Source organism: Vipera ursinii, assembly GCF_947247035.1.
Source record: "Vipera ursinii genome assembly, chromosome: 11".
Taxonomy (NCBI): Eukaryota; Metazoa; Chordata; class Lepidosauria; order Squamata; family Viperidae; genus Vipera; species Vipera ursinii.
In genome coordinates, this window is record NC_139524.1 from 19,662,534 (window position 1) to 19,682,900 (window position 20,367).

Sequence of the window (20,367 nt, forward strand, 5' to 3'; positions counted from 1 at the left end):
CTAGCAACCCCGGGGAGAGTCTCTGGGTGGATGGGGGAAAGCCGCGGGAGGGAGGGAGGCGGAGGCGGAGCAGGCGGTGTTCGTGGACGGCAGACCAAGAGGGACAAAAAGATGTGGGTCTTCTTTCGCCTTCCCCCTCCCTTGTTTTTAAATACGATGCTAAATCAGGTCAAGCGTGCTGGCTGGGGAATTCTGGGAGTTGAAGTCCACATATTTTAAAGTTTCCAAAGTTGAGAAACACTCAATTTTAGGTGGAAAAACAAGGATTAAAAGTGAAGTTTCAAAGAAAGGAGTGCTGCCAGATCTGGACTGCTAGCATGAAGGTGGCCAACAGGTGACAGCAAAGCCATTTTGGGGTGTGTGTGCAGGTGCTGCCCCCTAGGGGCCCTCTGGATTTTGCAGTCCAAATCTGGGACTACCCCCACCCAAATAAAATAGAGAGGGAGCTCCAAATAAGCAAAAACAAGACATGCATGCATGCAATGCTCCAGCATCCTTTTCAATTCCCATAGGTCAAACATGATAGACAGCTCAGCATCTTAGATGTTCATTGAGTCTGGCAGATTTTCCAATTAACCAGCATGACCCCTGAATTCCAAAGTTGCAATTGACCTCTGGGTTAAAATAACAAAATGCCAAGCCATGTGAGGGCTCAGCTGGATGGAGCTGGTTGGGAAATGTTCTCCTTGGGTTTGGCAGCCTTCATTCCCCCCCCCCCCCATTCAAATCCATCCTGGATTTTCTCCAGAGAGGTTTGTTTGGCAGTTTTAAAGACACAGACATAAAAAAAATACTAGCAATTTTAGATTTTAACCTGTTTGCTTTAACAGGAGAAACTCTTCTCGACATCACGGGATAAACACAGCTATGTTTGCAACAGAATGGACATAAGAACAGAGAGAATGAAAAAGAGAGAAAATTGCAAGCAAAAAACCCCCCCTCTGAATTCTTTCCTGAATTGGCTGGGGAATTCTGGGGGTTAAAGTCCACCCATGTTGAAATTGTTGAGGTTGAGAAACAATAGCACTCCATCTCCAAGGGGTTGGGTGGATTTTTTTTTAGCTAGAAATGATGGCATTCTGGCTGGGGAATTCTGGGAATTGAAGTCCACCCATCTGAAAGTTGCCAAGGGTGAAAAACACTTTACACTTTACTGCTTATGAACGTCTAAAGAAATTCTAAAGAAAAGCCCTGTGAAATTCCCTTTACAAAATGAACAGTCCCAGAAAGTAACGCTAAACCTTTGGCCCACTGTGGGTGAAAAATTAACTTTTGCATTCCACTAAACCCAAGTCCTCTCCTATTTAAATAAACCGTTTATTTTCTTTGTACAAAAATTATTTGGGGAAGGGCGGGAGAGAAGCATTCTTGCAGAAAGGAGAAGGGGAAATCAGGACCTTGATTGAGGTTGCTTGTCTGCAAAATTGAAGAGATTCTTGCATGAGTTGGGAATAATGGCAAAGACTTCATCTTTGAGCCGTCAGGAAGGTCAGGAAGGATGGAAGGAAGGAAGGGAAGGGAAGGAAGGAAGGAAGGAAGGAAGGAAGGAAGGAAGGAAGGAAGGAAGGAAGGAAGACAATTAAACTGTCATTCCATCATGTCTATCTATCTTTCTTTATCTCTGCTGTGTTTATCCATTCATAGAGTCCTCAAGTTGGAAGAGGAGATGGAAACCATCAGGTTGGCTCCACTGCTCAGTTCAGGATCCGGATGAAAGCCTCTGCAGCAGACCAGCTGTCTAGCCTGTGCTAGAGAACCTCCAATGAAGTGGATTCTCCTCTTCTCTTGGTCATCGGTTTTCACACCATTAGGGGGCTTTTCTAATGTCCAGTTGAAATCTGCTTCCCTCTGTCCATTCTTGAGAGTATGCTGCACAAGAAAATGAGATAACAGGTTTGGTTTTCTTGTGTGTGACCTCCTTTCAGGTCGTTGAGAAGTGTTGTCCTATCAGTCTTTTCTTGTCAAGGCTTAGCAAAGTCAGTCCAATCTCATCTCCTGTGGCTCACTCAGCGAGAAAGGCCATGTTTAGCATACAGTTTCTGTGGAAGGTTTGTCTTGGTTTGTTTTCTGCTCCTCCGTTGGAGATGCAGAAGGTACCATCAAGCTGCTGATGCTCCTGGCATGTCCTGGCCTATTTAGCCTCTCTTTAATGGACTTGGTTCTCTGAGAGCGGCTGTGTAAACTCCTTGACCGCCCCGGTGGATACCTACAAGTTCTTCCTGACTTCACCGAGTCTCGGTTGCAAGTTGGCCTCTTCTGGATGAGAGGGGAGGACACAGGGGAGGGACTGAGACCTTCAACTTTGCCCATCTCACTAGTCTCTTCAGGGTTGGCCAGCAAATACTTCAGCTCTATTTGATTCTCCAGCTGAGGCACAAGACCTGGATATTCGGGAGGGGGATCATCGTCCATTTTTTGCTGAAGTTCATGCTTCCATTCAGCAGTCCATTGTTGAACCACAGAAGGGCACACTTGGTTCATGATAGTCCTATATTCTTGGTCCATCAGTGTCCAGTTGTTAAATCCACCAACCAAATCTCCACCTTGTGCAAAAATAAAACTCTTTGACTTCATTATGGAGGCATGAGAAGCGTTGCCAGTTTCAGTTGGGTAGTATCTCCTTGCTCTGGGCTTGTCCAAGGGGTAAGAGATGGTGGCTTCCAATTTGGTCTTCCCTAAAGGTAACCGCAGAGCTGGTTGGATTCCAGACTGGCTTTTCCCAATACTTTCTGTTTGCGTAAGAGATTGAGGTATGGACTCATAACTTGGAGACTGGTCCTGTTGGTCTACTGAACTGGAATGTGATCTAGGGACAGCCTGAACTACCTCTAAGGTGTTTTTACTGCTTTCCATAGAGGTCACCACATTTGGGCCCAAGATAGAACGGAGGCTTCCTTGACGTTCTGGGGCCAGCTGCATCTTGGAATCGGGTTTATGCAATGTCAGTGCTGGAGACATTGGCGTGGGCAACGTATCATAGACCAGCTCATCCGTCTGGTAGCGATAGATGCTGTAACTATCTGAACTATTCACGCTGCTTTGCCTCAAAAGGTAAGTGGCATCGCACTCAGAGGAGGCCCGGGAGCGTGGGAGAGTCAGCTCTGCCGTGTCAATGCCGGCCAGTTTCTCCAAAGCGGTTGCCATTCGGCCAGAGGTGTCTTCCAGCTGAGAAAGCCGAAGATCCACCGTCTGAAGAGAAGCTTTCATGAAATGCTCTCTTTCATTCACTTCTTCTAATCTCATTGACATATTTTCAACTCTACAGGGTAGAAAGAAACGGAGGGTTAAGCAAAACAGGCAGATGTTCTCCTGCAGACTGGAATGACCAGTCTGGGACAACAGAAGTGAAGCAAAGGTTTCTTGAGTTCTTATCAGAGATTTAATTAACTGATGGATTCTGAGAATGCTCTTTGTTGATCATATGTACAGGGCAACTTCATAAAGGAAAAACAAGAAAATAAGAGGGCAAGAAAGGAGAGTCAGTTAATTTAGTGAGGCCTGGTATTTGGCTGGACAAGTCAAACTTTTCAAGAGTAGCCATTTGACTTTCTTATAACAGTTGACTTTTTTGAGCCGAGAGCTGTGACTATCATTGAACTGCTTTGGGGTCAGGCCCTTGAAGTGTCCAATTGTCCACTGCTCCATCATAGGTTCCAAATTAGGAAGGGGGGGGTTGAAATAAAGGATGGAAGTATGGGCAAGTATGAAGGCGTTAAAACACAAAGAAGCATTAATCAGTCAGTTGGACTCCTTTAAGGAAGAATCTTGGGCTCGTGAGAGGCAACAGTTTCCATGCCATTCAATGGACAAGAAATATAACTAGGAAAAATTATCCCTTTTTACAGTTTTAACTGGAGGACTCAGAAGTTAATCCTGGAACATAATTCTCAGTTGGTTCTCAAGTTTAACTTGGGTGAGCTCTAGAAGCCAAGACTTTTAACTTTCAACCGCTGTAAATTACGTGGATGCAGAAATGGCATTTCCAGGAGAAAAATACCGAAATGTTTCTAGCCAGTATTTTCTTTCGCTTCCTGGAGAAAAGGACTGATTCCCACTGGGTACCTTTCAGAAGTAACTCGAATGCGTTCATCGTTGGAGGACTGCTGTTCGTCTTCTTTTTCTTGAAAATATTCCTCCACACATTGTTCCTCAAATTCGTACAGTTTCTTCAACTCTTCATCATTTAGAAACAGCTCTGAAAGGGACAGAAGGAAGAGAGTTATTGAGTCATGTTGTTTTATTGTGGCAGGTGTGTGGTGTGGATGACCTAACACGGGGCATGGTTTTTGAAGAAGCAACAACTGCCCTCTGCATTTTCACACTACTTAAAAGAACAGATGGAAGGGCAGATTTTTAAGCTGCTATTTCATGTCATCTCTGCTCTGTTGTCATCAGGTCGAAACATGGAAAGGGAGCAGAAACAGGTTTGCTTGGGATATTGATTTAAAACTTTGGGGAAAAGCAATGGTAGAGAACATCATCAAATACCACTAACCTAAATCCAACTGGCCATCTTGCTGTGACAACAATAATGCAACAGTTGGCCTGTCAAAATAATTACTGGAAAGCATTCTGGAATATTCCTAACCCAATCTTGATTACATTTACTCATAAACAATCTCATCCAGTGACTGGAGACTGCCTAGAGCCAGCCAAACCTCAACAAGGTGCAGGAAAAACAACAACCACGAAACCATCCATTAAATGTAGCACCCAGTTTTGTCTTAACATTCTCAAAAAAATTGACCAGGAGAATGTTAGCAACCAACAGATCATAGGTAATTTAATGGACTTTCCTGCATATTGAAGAGAATTAGATGAATGCTGTGATCTCTTCCAGCTTTGCCGTTCTATGGTTCTAGGTCATTCATGGATTGCAATATATGGGTCATGAAAAAAACCCTTGCAACGTATCATGGGAGAAGGTTGTAGCCCAACCTGTTCCTTGTTTTGCTGGTTTTCTGTTTGAGGGACATTTGTCTTTGCAGGCAAGAAAGGGACCCCCAATGATTGGAGCTTAGGTGTCTACTAGAAAAGAACGTTCTGTCCATACTCAGCCCACGATCACGTTCATCCTGGTCCCCTTCTTTGTGCTTCTTCCAGCGGCAGCAGAGGCGTACTATGATGATGTAAAGGTGGCTGAAGATGATCATGGGTGGTGGGAGAACGGGCCTGTCGTGGAAAGTCATGATCAACTGATACCGCTGGAATTTCCAGACTTGGTTGGAGATGGATTTCACTTCAAAGAAAGTGTTGCTGCAAGAGACACAATGCTACCATTTAGGCAGGTCACTGCAGATCTCTCTACTAGGAAGCTAGGGTTCGTCTAGAGCAGGGTTCGCCAGACTTGGCCACTTCAAGATCTGTGGACCTCAACTCCCAGAATTTCCCAGCCAGCTTGGTGGCCAAGTCTGAACACCCCTGCTCTAGGTTGGTCCAGCTTTCCCCAAACTAATGTCCTCCCTGGTGTGTGGCACTGCAGGTTTCACAGAGTAGCAGCTAATAGAAACAATGGGTCACTTGAGGGATATAACGTCCACTAGCTCTAATAGTCACTTGGGTTGCACCTTCTATATCGAGATCCTGGGAGTTGAAGTACATCCATCTTGAAGTGACCAAGGTTGAAAAACACTGGTCTAGACAATGTAAAGATACAGTTGAGTCACATCTTCTTGGACTATCTCCTAGCCTTTGAGGAGCATTTTGTCTCCCATCAGAAGACATTTTTGGAATGTCACTGATTTTCCCCACATTCAGTTCCAAGATTAAGCCCACGCTACATGTCCTACCTACAGAATCCAATAGAAAACCCATGATGGCACAGAAATGCATGAGGCCATCTCCTATGGATGAACATTCGGCAATGAGTAACAATATTGTCTTACACTATCATGGGCTTATTGAGAGATGTCTTTAGATCTCTGCCTTATTCCAGTGTGATTTGCACAGGTGAGAGTAAGCCAACTGCATGACCCAATTTCTAGACTGCTGATTTTATTTACCAACTGCACACGATCATCATTGTGTCAATATTTACAAACTAATACTTCTCTCTCTCTCCCCCCCCCTCTATCTCCTGATGCCTGGCACACAATTCCTTTTCAAACACATGCCCTTTTCAACTATTGGAGACTCAGCTGCAGGCAACAAAATAAAAAGTGGCTTGTTGTTAATTTCAAAGCACGACACCCAAAGTGGGCACAGACATGTGTAACTAGGCATCTCCATTTGTGCCCAGGCAGAGCAAGATAAAAATGTGAGCTGGAAATATGGTTATCGCAGTTCTTGTTTTCTGCAAAGAGCAGATGAGACAGAATGTTAGTGGGAGATAAATCTCCTTCACATGAATCTCTGCCCAGCACTGTTGTGTTGGGAAACAAACGGAGAATAACTTGCACAATCTGGCAATGCAGGCAGTCCTCCATTTAGGATGAGAATTGAGCCCAAAATTTCTGTTGCTAAGCAACACAGTTCTTCAGTGAGTTTTTGCCCCATTTTACAACCTTTCTTGCCACAGTTGTTAAATGAATCAGTGCAGGTGTTAAATTAGTAACATGGTCATTAAGTGAATCTGGCTTCCCCATTGACTTTTGATTGTCAGAAGGTCGCAAAAGGGGATCACGTGACCCACACCCCTGGGATGCTGCGACCGTCGTAAATACAAACCAGTTGCCCAGCGCCTGAAGTTTGATCCCGTGACCCTGGGGGATGCTGCAACGGTCATAAGTGTGAAAAAGGGGTCATAAGTCACTTTTTTCAGGGCGGTTGTAACTTTGAACGGTCATTAAATGAACCGTTGTATGTCGGGGACTACAGTTAACAGCTTGCTTGTTTTCCAGTGAGTATACAGAATAATTGGCCTTGATGGCTGCATCCTATGGCTTCTGTGCAATCTCTTCTGCTAAGCTTGTTACTTGACTGTCTAACAACTTGTGTGCACGAATCCTGTTTTTTGTCCAGGGCAACATGGATCCTGCCAATCAAAGTCTGAGGCCAGAGATCTTTTTGACTGAAAGACACACAAAATACTCACTTAAAGACGGCAATCAAGAGGTTGACCAGAAGGATGTTGGCAACCAGCAGGTAGCAAGCCATGATGGCAGGGGTCAGCCAAGCACCAGGGATACAAGGGGGGAGTCGTTTGCCATCCTCATCGTAAAGGTTATCCCCACAAGGAGCTGGGAAGGAAATTGGATTAGCCTTCACAACTGTGGCACAGACACACTTCTGTAGAAATGGGGAAGCGTGATTATGGAGGCATCTATGGAGATTCTCCATTCTCCAGGTCATAGTTGCCCCAAAGCTGCTTTTTTCCCCTCAAAAGGCAACTGGACTTTCTTCATTTTTTTTTCTTTGAAATGTTTTGCTTCTCATCGGAAACTTCTTCAGTTCTGAAGACCCGAAGATCTGAAGAAGCTTCTTGGATGAGAAGCGAAACATTTGCAAAGAAAAAAATCCCAAAAAACGAGAGAAAGTCCCGTTGCCTTTTGGAAAAAGCAGCTTTGGGGATGAACATGGAGGCTTCGGGCTCCAAGTGAAGTGTGGCCGTCAGATGTCACAGTTATGGGGAAGTTTCTCCCACAAAACTGTGAGGCTTCCTGGTACGGGTTCCGTAGTCTGGGTGGGTGCCAACCTCCCCCTTGAGGGAGAGAAATGCAGGTGGATTTCAAGGGGCAGCTAAGATGCTAGGAAGTCTCCGCTCAAATGGTTGAAAAGAGCTTGTGTCTGCAATGGTGGAGAAACACCGAGTTCCCACCTCTCCCTGCCAGCCGAAGAGAACAGAAGGTGCAGCAGACGGAGGCGCTACAGTCACCGACTCAAAAGCAAGAACAGCTTTTCGTGCAATCCGCAGTTTGGAGAGAACGAGCTAAATTCTCACTGGCTGTTTATCCACCATTGCTCAGCCTTGCAAGCTGTGGGTTTTGGGCAGCCAGACAAGTTTAAGAGGCCCGTTGAAAGCAGCTTTGGGGGTTCTGATGTTACACAGCTGAGTTGAACTCAACCCCAAAACACCTGATGAAGCAAAGGAAGGAATCTGCCTGGGGGGAAAAAAGGCTTTTGATTCATTCATCAACTTACGATTAATCTCCATGGCGTAGACTAAACGCAGCATTGCGAAAGCAAGGAATAAAACAAAAGAATCAGAATTAAAAAGAGAGAAAAGGGGGAAGAAAGGAAAAGAAAAGAAAGCACACGGCTGAGATTATGAAACTTTTCAGCTGCCAGAAAGAGATAAAGTTGTCCAATACTTTAACAGGCGAGAAGAGATTCCAGAACAATCGCTTTCTCGTGCTCTGGAATTTCCTTTGCTCTTTGTCTTTCTAAAATATTACACATGGCAGCGGGCAGATGATCGTACAAATATTCTAGCTATTTCCATGAGGTCAAGAAACGTCTGGGGTCACGCTCAACACAAGCACAAAACATCACTGGGGAATCACACACAATAGACTGCTAGGCCATCCTGGGAAGGCTGTCATCTGGAGAAAAATGTTGTGGGTGTGCAGAACAAACTCTTTTGTGAGGGTCCTCATCCAGAGGCAAGCAAAATTTTTATCACACCCACTGATCTCAGCGTGTAAAGCCACGGGAGCTAAAAAAGTTGCTGTTTATTTTCATTCTTGACCTTGTCAGGAAGCTGAACTGTGATTTATGAAAAGGGGAATTTTATGAGAAGACCAGAATACTCAGTCCTGCCATTGTTTTCCAAATGTCAACAAGAGTCTTTTAAGCAACCCTGCAATTAAAAAAAAAATGCAAAGGTGACTTCCAAATCCAGAAAAGAAGGAACGAGACGTTTTGTAGGAAGTCCAAAAATGCTCCTTCTTCAAAGTAGGCCTTTGGTGGCAAGTTCATATCACTCGGCTTCGAACTTCAAACAATGGCTAGAAGACAACAAACTGCTGAATACACTGGAGAAAAAGTGGATGGAGGCCACATGGTTGAAAGGAACAATTCCTGGTCTTCCAACCAGACAAAATGCAAGGGATTTCCTCAAGATGACGAGTCGGATGGGGGAAAATGACAAAGATAGGAATGTCGTCAAAGGAAGAAGAGGTTCCAAACTCAAAAGGGGACGTGGATTCCTTTGAATCTGATCATCTGCCTGAAAACAGGAAACAGAATCTTACTATGAATTCTGCTCTTACGGTCTATCTGATCAGCAAAGACCTCTCCATAGATCATCCAGTAGGGCATGTAGAAGATGTTACGGGCCAATCTCCAGGAGGGCTCTTCATCGGGGTGGAGGATGGCTTGGCGGGCAACCCCAAAACTCATCAGGACCACCAGCATGATAACCACAAAATATAGCATGTCAATCATCTGTCCGAAAGGAGAACTTGGGTTAAGAACCTGGCATGAAGTCTGACTGCAGAATCAGTGGGACGAGAAGCATCTACAGCCTCAAGCTTTGGTCTCAAGGAAACCTTCAGGAGCCATCTAGGGAGAGGTAGACTTTACAAGGTTTCCAGGGGAGCAGGAACTCAGTTTTGGATGTTTGACTAAAGAGCTTTATATTAAGATAGCCCAGCACGGGACCTTCAAAGGGAAGGGCTGCTCTGTTGTCATATGAGAGAGATGATGGTCATCTTTCCCCAGTTATAATCTTTCCACGATGGTGACATAAAGAAGCAGTCTCCTAGCCCTCATGTTAGGCACAGAAGATGGCCAGATGTCCCTCTTTTGAGATCAGTCTTGAAAGGTGGAGACATAAGAAACTGGTCCCAGTGACTGACACAGATTGCATCCTGCAACATTATCCTGGGACATTTATATTCGCCTTCATTTGTGACATAAGAAACTGTTTAATGCAAGGGCAGAGACTTTGATTTACACTGATTGATTGGGATGGGAGACCAGGGGAGTAATGGCAGGAGACAAATTGCCCAACCAGGTGATGCTAGAGACAAACCCCCCCCCCCACTTCCATCGGTTTCTTGGTTCTTCCTGTTTTCAGGCACCCCACAGCCTGTTTTTTTTTCTTCTTCCTGCCACTGTCCTCTGAGGCATGGATCCACTGCATTTACCTACCATCTTCCCAATCATCATGACGTAGGGCCCCAGGTATTTGTTCACACCAAAGATGTCCAGGACACGGATGTACCAGAAAATGATGTCCACACAATAGATCACTCTTCCATAACCCATGTAAGGCTGGTTTTGCAGGCGAAGAATAGCTCCGATCAGAAACACAGAAATGGCCACCAAATCAGTGATGTTCCAATATTCTTGCAGCCACACTTTGATCTTCTGACTTAGCTTCCCTGGTTCTGACATCAGAATCTGAAAGTAAAGCAATTCATTTGGGGGTGGTGGACAGAAGATACAGCTGGAGAGGGTGGAGTGAGGACCGAGAGGAGAGTTTCAGTTTTGTGCTTCTGTATATGATCTCAAAGTGGAATGATCTCAGAGTCCTCCTTGCTCCTTCTTTGCTTCCAAAGTTTGTCCTGAACTTTAGGCCCTAATTTCCTGATCTACCAGTTCATGATAGAAAGATGCAAAAACATGCAGATGTTTTCTCATGCAGAAACTTTCTTCCAACTTCAGGCACCTGTCCAGGCTAAAGATTTTAGGGGATCCATCACAGAACTTTACTCACCTCCCTGACTTTCTCTAAAGCCAAAGTCAAGATGTAGGAGATGACCACCCATTCCTGGACACAGGGCCACCGTTCCATCCGAACCAAGATGATGTAGTTGAACAGCAATAAGTAGCCCAGGTAGGATATCTGAGGGTGAGATCATGCAGCTCGTGTCTTTGCTGGTCTATCGGAGGACCATAATAACGCTTTCTCCAAGAATCACAGAACTTAGATTCAAAAGAGGCCCCCAGACAACATCTAGTGTAATCACATGATCAAAAGAAGTCTCTGCTCCAACAGACAGGAGCCCACCTGCCCCCTGTGCTAGGATGCTTCCTTCTCCAAATTACAGTCCAGGAAGTCCATCACGAAGACTTATCAAAATATCGGATCCTGCTGAAGGATCATTGACCCCAGCCTTGTGTGCCCCAGCCAGCTCTTCTAGAAGCCTCAGGAAGTAGATCGGGACCACCCTCATTAAAGAGAGTGGAGAACCTCACATCCCAATGAGACTCTCTTTGAACCTGGAACACTGGAAAGAGGGGTACCACACATGTTTTCAGACCAGCATGGATATATATTTTTACTTACTGTGTAAAACCAGAACTTCACAATTGGTGCGTTATAGAATTCCCAGATCTTAGTTCCGATGGGGAGACTTCTCTGCTTAGTCTTCCCGCCCTCTTCATCTCCTTTTCGAGAGACAGCATCAGCATTGGCATCCTGGAAGACACAGACAATCAGGCAACCCATCACCCCAAAATTTCACCCAATTCTCGACAAAGAGAGGAGAAAAAAGATCTCATTGCTAAATGTCTTTCTTTCTTTCTTTCTTTCTTTCTTTCTTTCTTTCTTTCTTTCTTTCTTTCTTTCTTTCTTTCTTTCTTTCTTTCTTTCTTTTCAAACAGGCTCCCACTAAGCCCCAGAACACTTCTGTTTTATGGTATATCCTGCTACTTTCTCGGATAAACTTTCACCTCTAGGTCACCAGGCCGAGGGTTGGAAACTCTCGCAAAGTCTGTTGGTTCAAAAGTATGTACCAATGGATGGAAGAATGAATGTATCCTTGATGGGTCACTCTAAAGAAAGGAATGCAGGTAATCCTTGATTGGACTTGAGTTTACTCTGCGCTAGGAAAGAGTCAGACTCACTGCATTATCGTCCTCCTTTTCTTTGCCAGCTTCCTTTTCACTGGTTGTCTGATACTCGTCATAGGTCCGGAATTCCAGGAATAGGATGGTGGGAGGGAGGAGGATCCCCATGATGACCTGAGTAGGGGAAAAGAGGGTGGGAAGTCATTAAATGGGATTTAATGCTCAGGGGATCCTTGAGGCTGACTTTCCCTGAATAGATACTCTTCAACTGTGTTGATCTTCTGATTCCCATCATCCCTTCCTGCTCAAGTGAACAAAAAACTGGGGAGGAGGCAGCTGGCTGATTTATTTACTTATAGCTAATATCTCTGGAGGAACTCATGATCTACATCTACCTGAAGACCCGGGTTTTTCCGCATATGCAACCTTCCCATCCACATGTCAGTCAACAGCATTTGGCTGCAAGTATGTGCAATGAAGTCCCGATGTTTGGCTGCCACCGCAAGTTTCAGGCAAGTAGAGTTGCTCCAGTTCTTCAACTGATAGGTCAAGAGTTTCATGGCCACCTGCTCATCATGCTTGTAGGACTGATCCAGTAGCTCCACAGCCAACTGGCCAAAGTCCCTGAAGAAACCAAGAAAGCAGGAACCAATCAAGGAGATCTCAACCCTTATCTTCTCCAACAGCTTCCAGACCAGTGATACTCAATATTGTCAACTTGAAGACTCCCAGAATTCCCCAGCCATCCAAGCAGCCAACTGCACACAGTCCGACCAACCAACAAACACAAATCTACAACTTTTCAAAAGGGGGCAAAAGGAGAAGATGTGTTGTGTTGCTCCTTCTGACAACACAGTTGATGTTGCCTACACACCAATCCCTCATGCCCTTTGACTCACTTGGAGTTGTTGTCCAGATCCTGAGAGATGTCATCCACAAGCTCGCTCTCCATACACTCGTGGGCCATGGCTTTGTAGAGCTTACAGGCCACCAGAGCTTTGGCCATGGCTTCTTCTCCACGCTGCCACAGAAAGAGGGCCATTTTTTGTCTCTTCATCAATACTGCCCAAACCATGAGCTCGTGGAATGGATACTGGAAACGGCTGACTTCTGGGTCATCAACATCAATGTCAATGTCTTCTTCCTTCTTCTTTTTTTTCTTCTTCTTCTTCCCTTTGGTGGGAGGGTCATCATCCTAGGAAGAAGGAGTGTGTTATTCTCAGTCTTCTGCCGTGGTCTGCAAATGATCTGGGTAATGGGTCCATTCATTCATTAACTAGATTCTTAGCCTGCCTTTATTACATCATGCATTAAGGGAAAGACCATACAGTTGCACTGGAAATCTCCAGAACAGGGCAGGAAATGCCAGCATGCTGACTGGTTATGCTTGCAGGTATTCCAAAATAAGGGAGTAGTCTTACACACGTGGCGTGCAACTATTCAACACAAATTCCCTACACGTGCTGTGATGTGGAAGCAGCTGAGTGCAATGCTACAACTGGTCAATATGTTGATAGGTTTCTTAGCCACTTGGTACCTTGAGATGTGTTGGTTTCCTCTCCCATCAAAAGTAGCCAGCATGGGTGCGATCTTTCAGGGGAATGAATGCTGGCTGGGGAATTCTGGGAGTTGAAGTCCACCTATCTTAAAGTTGCTACGGTTGAGAAACGCTGCATTAGATCAAAACAACTGGGCCGGATAGAAATCTTGGCTTCCGCCTGATTTCCTGAATGGATCTTCTTCCCTTGCCTTTTTCAATTACAGGCCTTGCTTGTTGTCTGCAGGTTCCATATTTGCTAAAGTTTATTTGTAACCCCCAAATCAACGTTCGCAATGCTTTTGCAGTTATTTGTGGAGAGGGACAGAGTGGGCACAGAGAGTTGGACTAGAAAACCTCTCAGGTCCCTTCCAGCTGTCTTCTGAAATAGGTCTGCCTCTCTCAGGGATCCCGCTGGTTAAAATGGCCATCAAAAATAAGATCTTTTTAAAATAAAACTTGAAGTGCTTAATCTTTATTTTATTTTTTCAGGATTTCCACCCATATAGAAGAAGAACTTACCTCCATGCCTAGAAGCTTCAGAGCTTTAGGCTGCAGGTTGAGGGAAAAAGAGGAAGAAAAATGAGTTTAAAAAAAATCATTTTCCAGTTGCAATGTAATATGGTTTTCAATGAAATGAAAAGTTTTTCAGGAGAAGATTGGACAACCTTTTGCCCGGGATGGGCAAATAAGGACTCCATATTCTTACTATTATCTCCCATGGAGGCTGAGATTAAAAGACAGAACAGAGCAGAGGAGAAGGACAGGTATAATTATTCTGTGAAGCATATTGTGCAAAAATAAAAATATTGGCTTTACCCGTTTTGGTCCAAAGAGATTGTTGTAGAGGGTCCGGAAACTTTTCCGTGTATAGTTGCAGCGATATGCCCCACCCATGAGGTATTCTAGCACCAGGCCAATGTCGATGAGGCTGATATGATAATCTGGGGGTAGGTTTCCCTAGAGAATTCATCAAAAGGGATTACTTGAAGGATGCTAATCAAGGAGGGCAGGAAACAAGGCGTTCCTGACTAGGTTGCAATCTGAAAGACCCTAGGAGAGGATTTAACATAGGGGTGTCCAGCCTTGGCAATTTTAAGACCTGTGGACTCTCAGAATTCCCCAGCCAACCACTCTCTCTCAGCCCTAAGAAGAAGACAATGGCAAACCGCTTCTGAAACCTTGCCAAGAAAACTGCTGGGCAGTCGCCCGGATTCAAGGCTGACTCGAAAACACCCCCTCCCCAAATAAGGCAAACAGGGAAGCAAAAAGAAGGAATGAGAATGACTAATTCGCGACGATGCTGACGTTCCAATTTGGGAGCAGACACCGCTCCCCGCCTCTCGCGTTTAAAGGAAGTTAATTTCATTTAATAAAATTCTCTTTTGTCGTTCTCTGGAGCTTCTGCTTCTGAGAAGGATACAAAGACATCAAAGAGGCCTGACATCTGTCCACCAGCACCAAACAATCCAAAGCTTGTTTAAGGGCCAGACTTGGTAAACAAGTAGGTGGGGTAACCTTGCAGGTCATTATGCTGAAAATTATGAACACTTCAATTAAAATCTGGCCCACTTCCTGGAACTTTGATCTCAGCACAATGCTTCAACTGTTTCACGGGGAGCCTTTGGGGCTTAATCGCGAGCAATGGAGCCTTGTCCAGGAAAACACGAGGCAACACTAAGAGACACGCAAAGGGAGCTGTTTGGCTTCCAACCGTCCAAATCGTGCAGGTGGTCACTGCCAATCCATTTTTTAAAAGAGTTTTTAAGGATAGTGGCAACCGAAATATCTTAGTTTGATTCACTTGCTCCATTCTATTCCTATAACAGACCTTTATCTTGCTTTCCCTCATTTTTTTCCTCCTCCTTATTTGGACTACCAAAAAGTTCCAAATATGCTTCTAGGATTATCAAATCTAGATTGCAAGAAGTTAGATGACCAGCAGATGGCGGTAAAACATTAGTTTTCTGTGTTCTTTGCTGCCCCCTGTTTTTCACAGCCCATAGCTGATTGGCCTATGAAATCCTTCAGCATCCTCTGAGATACACACACACACACACACACACACACACACACACACACACACACACACGAGGAAAAAAAACCCTTTAGGAGCAACATATACTTATGTGTTTTGAGGGGACAATTGAAATAAACGTAGAAAACATTTTTGGGAATTCCATTCCTCCACCCCCCTGCTTTTTACCTTACCTTTTTCACGTCTCTCACAAGCACGTGCAAAGTGTTTGGTGGGCCAAGTCTCTGAAAAAACAAAATGCCATGTTTTTCTTTAACAATGGCATTGGGTTATTTCTCTAGAGTTTATACTAGGCATTAAGCCTTAAACAAGGAACATCACGGTGTTGACAGGATTTGCTGTTCCCAAGAAACAAACCCCTATTTTGGCTTAATGCAAATACCTGGATGATGCAACATGGCATAATAACAATAGGGTATCCCCATGCCTTAGTCATTCCCCCTCTAGCTCTGCCCATTTTTGCCCCTCAATTCTTCTTGACTTGATGGACATTTTGTTTATTAGCTGACCTGCTATCTCCTGCTAGATCTATTTGTCTGGAGCAATGCTTCTCAACCTTGGAACTTTAAGATGTGTGGACTTCAACTCCCAGAGTTCTCTAGCCATCCCTGGTGGCTGTGGAATTCTGAAAGTTGAAGACCACACATCTTAAAGTTCTCACGGTTGAGAAACACTGCTTTGGAAGGCTAAAAATCTCAGAAAGAAGATTGACAAGATCTGTTCTGCTGCTTCTCACAGCAGCAGATGATTCCAAGACTTAGAAAAACCCACCCCATGGGCCTCCATAACCCTCTGGGCTTCCTACTCCAAACTCAACATGATCTGACATGTCTGTGGCCAACTAAGGTCGTTCTAAAGCAAGGTTTAAAAAGAAACTTGTGAGTGTCACTCACAGTGTTGTAGAGCTCTTCCAGACGTGGGATGGTGAGGAATCTCTGCATGTTGACCCCGTTCTCAATCAAAAGCTTTACAAAGTCCACCCGATCCAAGACAAGGGCATCCAGCATTGCTTGCTCCAGGGCATTTACCTACAAAAGCACCGACAATGAGGGAGCCTGGCCCATAAATGCAAAAATAGTGTAGCTGGTGGAAAATATGGAGGTGATCTTGGCAAAACTGGGTTAGTTTTAGGTTTGGTTTCTTTTCCATGGCTTAGATGTCAAGCTATGAAGATTGCTTGTGTTAGGACTGCCATGCTGCTTCTAGTCTGCCTACAGTTGCGAGGGGGGAGAGAAAGGTTTGGAATGCACAGTGGATTCTGTCTGAATGGGAACCAAGGTCACCGGGGGCAAACAGGGATGTCCTTCTCATAACAACTGCCTGACGATTAATTGGACAATGTGACCTGAACTGTCAGAGAGGAGAGGAAAAGTTTGACTCTTTTAATTATCTTTTTCCCGCCATATTGCCAGAGCTGGTTTTCAACTCTTTAGTGCCGGTATGCTGTATCCAATAAAGTTTTGCGTTAGAGATCTAAATGGCTCTGCTGTATTTACTTTGTTGGAATACTTAGCCAGAACCTTGACACCGGGGCTCTGTGAGAGCCTCAACCTAATTTAGTTTGGGGTTAATTCACCTTTTTTTTTCAGGTATGAGAGAAGCTTCAGAGTTGGTGCCCAGAAAGGACCCTCTTGGGACACTTTCTGGGCAGTATTTTGTAACATGAGAAACTATGTAGAATGAAGCCAATAAATACAAGATGTAACGGGTGGAAGATCACGAAAGAGAGATCCATCCTAGATCTAAGGAGAAATTTCCTGACTGTGAGAACGATTAATCAGTGGAAGATCTTGCCTCCTAGAGTTGTGGATGCCCCATCCCTGGATGTTTTCAAGAAGAGACTGGACAGCCAGTTGTCCAGGATGGTTTAGGACCTCCTACTTGAATAGGGGTTCGATTAGATGATCTCCATGATCCCTTCCAATTCTACGTTCCTCACTAAGCCAATGATCACAAGGACTAGCAAACAAATAGAGCGTGTGGAAAGTGCCTGGCTCAGAGGAGTTTGCATGCTACATGCAGAGGAATGGGTTCAGGCTGATGCAGATGGAAACCCTCCTCCCGTCCTCAGCCTCATTGGAAGGAGCCACCAAGACCTTGCCAGCCTCACCCAGTTTAACACTTCGAGTTTCCTTGGATCCAGCTCTTCTTCCGGTTCCTCTTTCTGTTTTCCACCTTTCTTTTTTCCTTTCCCTTTCCCTCTTCCTCCTTTCGTTGGAGGGATGGGAGATTTCTTTTCCTTTTCATGAAGCGCCCCGTCTGCAGGGGCCAGACGTCCCAGGGGCTGGAGAGGAAAGAATACGGTGGGTTTGTTGGGTGGTGGGTATAAAACCAAGGGCTTCCTGTACTCTTTTATCCCCACAAAGAGAGAGGTGAGATCTGCAGGTCTAAGTGAAAAAGGAGACTGCATATCCTCCCTTCTCTTCTCATGCAAATTTGGCTGGTGGAATTACGGGAAGAACTGGTTGGACAATCCATATTTGACAAGGGAGAGAGGCTGAAAGGTAAGCACACACTACACAAAGCCAGCTACAGTATAAGGCCTTCTCTCACTGCTGCATTGTGTTGTTGGCAAACTTCAGGCAGCAGCCTGGACTGGAGATGGTTAATGCCAAGAACAAATCCCTCAGAGATCTAGTTATGGAGAAGATGGTTAAGATAACCAGCACAAGAATTCCAGCAAGGATTCTCCCTTCAAAGGGGAAATCTTTATTGAGGCAATTTGGGTGGAAAGACTCTTGTTCTTTTCTTTTTTTAATATCAAGAGGAGGAAGTTTGACTCTAAGACGTCTTTACCGGCCAATTGTGCCCAAAGACGAAGATCTGGCTGCGCGCAATGTCGACCCGGTTCCAAGCCAAAGCTAAACTCAGCTGATCGGGCGCAGAGACGTTTGTGCCTAAGGAGACAAGCAAACACACACACACACACACACACACACACACACACACAAACACAAAACATTTTTGTACAAATACAAGAAAGGACTTATGGGTATAATGTCCAACTTTTTTTGTCTTGGGTTGGGTCATCCTAAAATAAAAAATGAGGTATTGTTTTTCATGGTCTACATTCCATGGACATCCACCAAGCTGGACAATTAGAACTTCAAAGACCTCATTAAAGTATCTGTAGTGATAGTTTTGGGGTCCATACAGGTCTTGGGAACCACAAGAGGAATTTCCCAGTCTGGTTTCTAGTGAGTTCATGAAGGCAGAGCTTCTTTGAAGGATCTGAAAGGCTTCCCTCCAAGGTACTTCCCATTTGGGCTGAGTTTCCCTTTAGGAGAAAAACTGCCAATGGACTTGTCTTCTCTCTCTGGATTGCTCAGGTCTCCCTTGCCTTCCATTCCTTTCTCATCCTCCCCACACCTCACTCTCTGCATGGAAAGCTCACCTTTAAGTAAAGCTGTTAGGATGGACATCTCGATATCTTGTTGCCCTTCAGATCCCATTCGGAAGACCGTGATCTAAAGATCAGCAAACACAACCATGAGGAAAAGCAGAAGAATCGTTCCGTGTTTCTCTTTTGTGCGCTGAAGATTTTGAGAACTCTAATCAGTGGTTGCTGGGAGTCAAAAACGACTTGATGGTACATAATCGTTCATCCAATGGCTACAAAAATTATGGCCACTCTATTGTATGATTAATAACTCTGCACTGACAAATTATTAACATCTCAATTTAAAATTATTTAGAGAAAGAGACATTTTAAGTCAAGTCTGTGTCTACTTCTGAAAGAAAAGGGAGTTGCTAACACATTTTAATTACGCTATGTAGGAAATTTATCAGTCCGGAACCCAGCCATTAGAGTAGCTGCAACGTGGCTTTGCTTTCTTGCCTGCATGTGGATTTTCCTTCCCAGGTGTCCAACCATAGGGATGGGATGAAGGATTTGATTCTTAAACCTTTTCCTTTTCTTTAATGCGGAAACAACAATGAAGCAACGAGCATAGTTTAGAAGCCTTAAGGAGCCTTGATGGATTGGCTGGAGGAGGAAGAAGGAATGGGCCACAGAGATGGTCTCTCTGCAGCCATTTATCTTCAGGAAGAACATGAAGATTACGAGTTAATCTGATCAAACTGGTTCTCATAACCTCCTAACTGCTATTGTCATGAGGACAATTTGTGTGTGTGGGGAAGACATTCATTGATGGAGGCTTTTAAAATGGACAAGCTGATTATATCATCAGAACGGATTCCCTAAAAAGCCAGATGTCAGTTGTGTTACTGTGTGATATCTACGGCTGTTGCTCTCACTGATTACTTGGGGGTAATTTATCTGGGCTGATTCATCCCAAGGTGGTCCTGATTTGAACTGGGCATGACCACCAAGAATACTCCAATCAATACTGACAAGGCAAGTAAAATAGAGGTAAGAGCAGCCCAAATAATATTACTAGTAAATGCTACCACAAATACTACTGCAATAAGAGCCTTACGAGTTCTTTCTTCTTCATACATTCCATGAGAATCACAAAGAGCTGGTGGGCTTGATTCCGACTGTAGCTGAACGTTTTCTGAATGGTGACCAGCAGCTGGTCCCGGAGAGATTCATTTATTATGCTAAAATTGAGGGAGAGAAAGCAGGAAAAAAAGGAAGTCAGGCTTCAGAAATCAAGAAGGTGATATTAGATATTATGAATTGTATATTAGTCTATCAATAGAAGAGAATATTTGAAGCTCGGGATTGAATTGTGGTGTCCTTGGTACTCTCTGAGCTTGGTGGTCTTCTTGCAATCCTTTTGTGATTCAGTTAAGGAAGGTCACCAGTACTGTCATCATCTTCATCAACATTGATGATGGTTCATGAAATGTCTGCAAGAAAACAACCAAGCCCACGGTCTTCTCCTTCTCCTCCTCCTCCTCCTCCTCCTCCTCCTCCTCCTCCTCCTCCTCCTCCTCCTCCTCCTCCTCCTCCTCCTCCTTCTCCTCTCTCCTCCTCCTCTCTCCTCCTTCCTCCACTCTCTTCTAGTATTGATGACGTTACAAGCTGGGTCACAAAATGTCTGCAAGAAGACAACCATGCTCAGAGCACCAGAGGCTCCCTATTATTTTATTCTTTATCCAGAATTATAGCAAACAGCATGTGGTGTCCCCTCCTGGTAGTACCTCATTG

The 20,367-nt window shown here is 44.5% G+C and overlaps 1 protein-coding gene across 1 annotated transcript; it reads right to left on the reverse strand.

The window, feature by feature from the left end:
- Window positions 1-845: 845 nt before the first annotated feature.
- TRPM1 (transient receptor potential cation channel subfamily M member 1) lies at window positions 846-20,365 on the reverse strand (the record flags this gene model as incomplete). Its single annotated transcript, XM_083371753.1, has 19 exons — window positions 846-3,259; window positions 4,063-4,195; window positions 5,054-5,256; window positions 7,034-7,178; window positions 9,132-9,324; window positions 10,033-10,284; window positions 10,601-10,729; window positions 11,174-11,305; window positions 11,734-11,850; window positions 12,072-12,300; window positions 12,576-12,871; window positions 13,736-13,765; window positions 14,033-14,173; window positions 15,425-15,475; window positions 16,145-16,279; window positions 17,362-17,630; window positions 18,646-18,718; window positions 19,691-19,814; window positions 20,361-20,365. 19 exons carry the CDS (start codon window positions 20,363-20,365, stop codon window positions 2,026-2,028), a joined length of 3,891 nt encoding a protein of 1,296 aa, XP_083227879.1. The 3' UTR covers window positions 846-2,025.
- Between the last annotated feature and the right edge of the window lie 2 nt (window positions 20,366-20,367).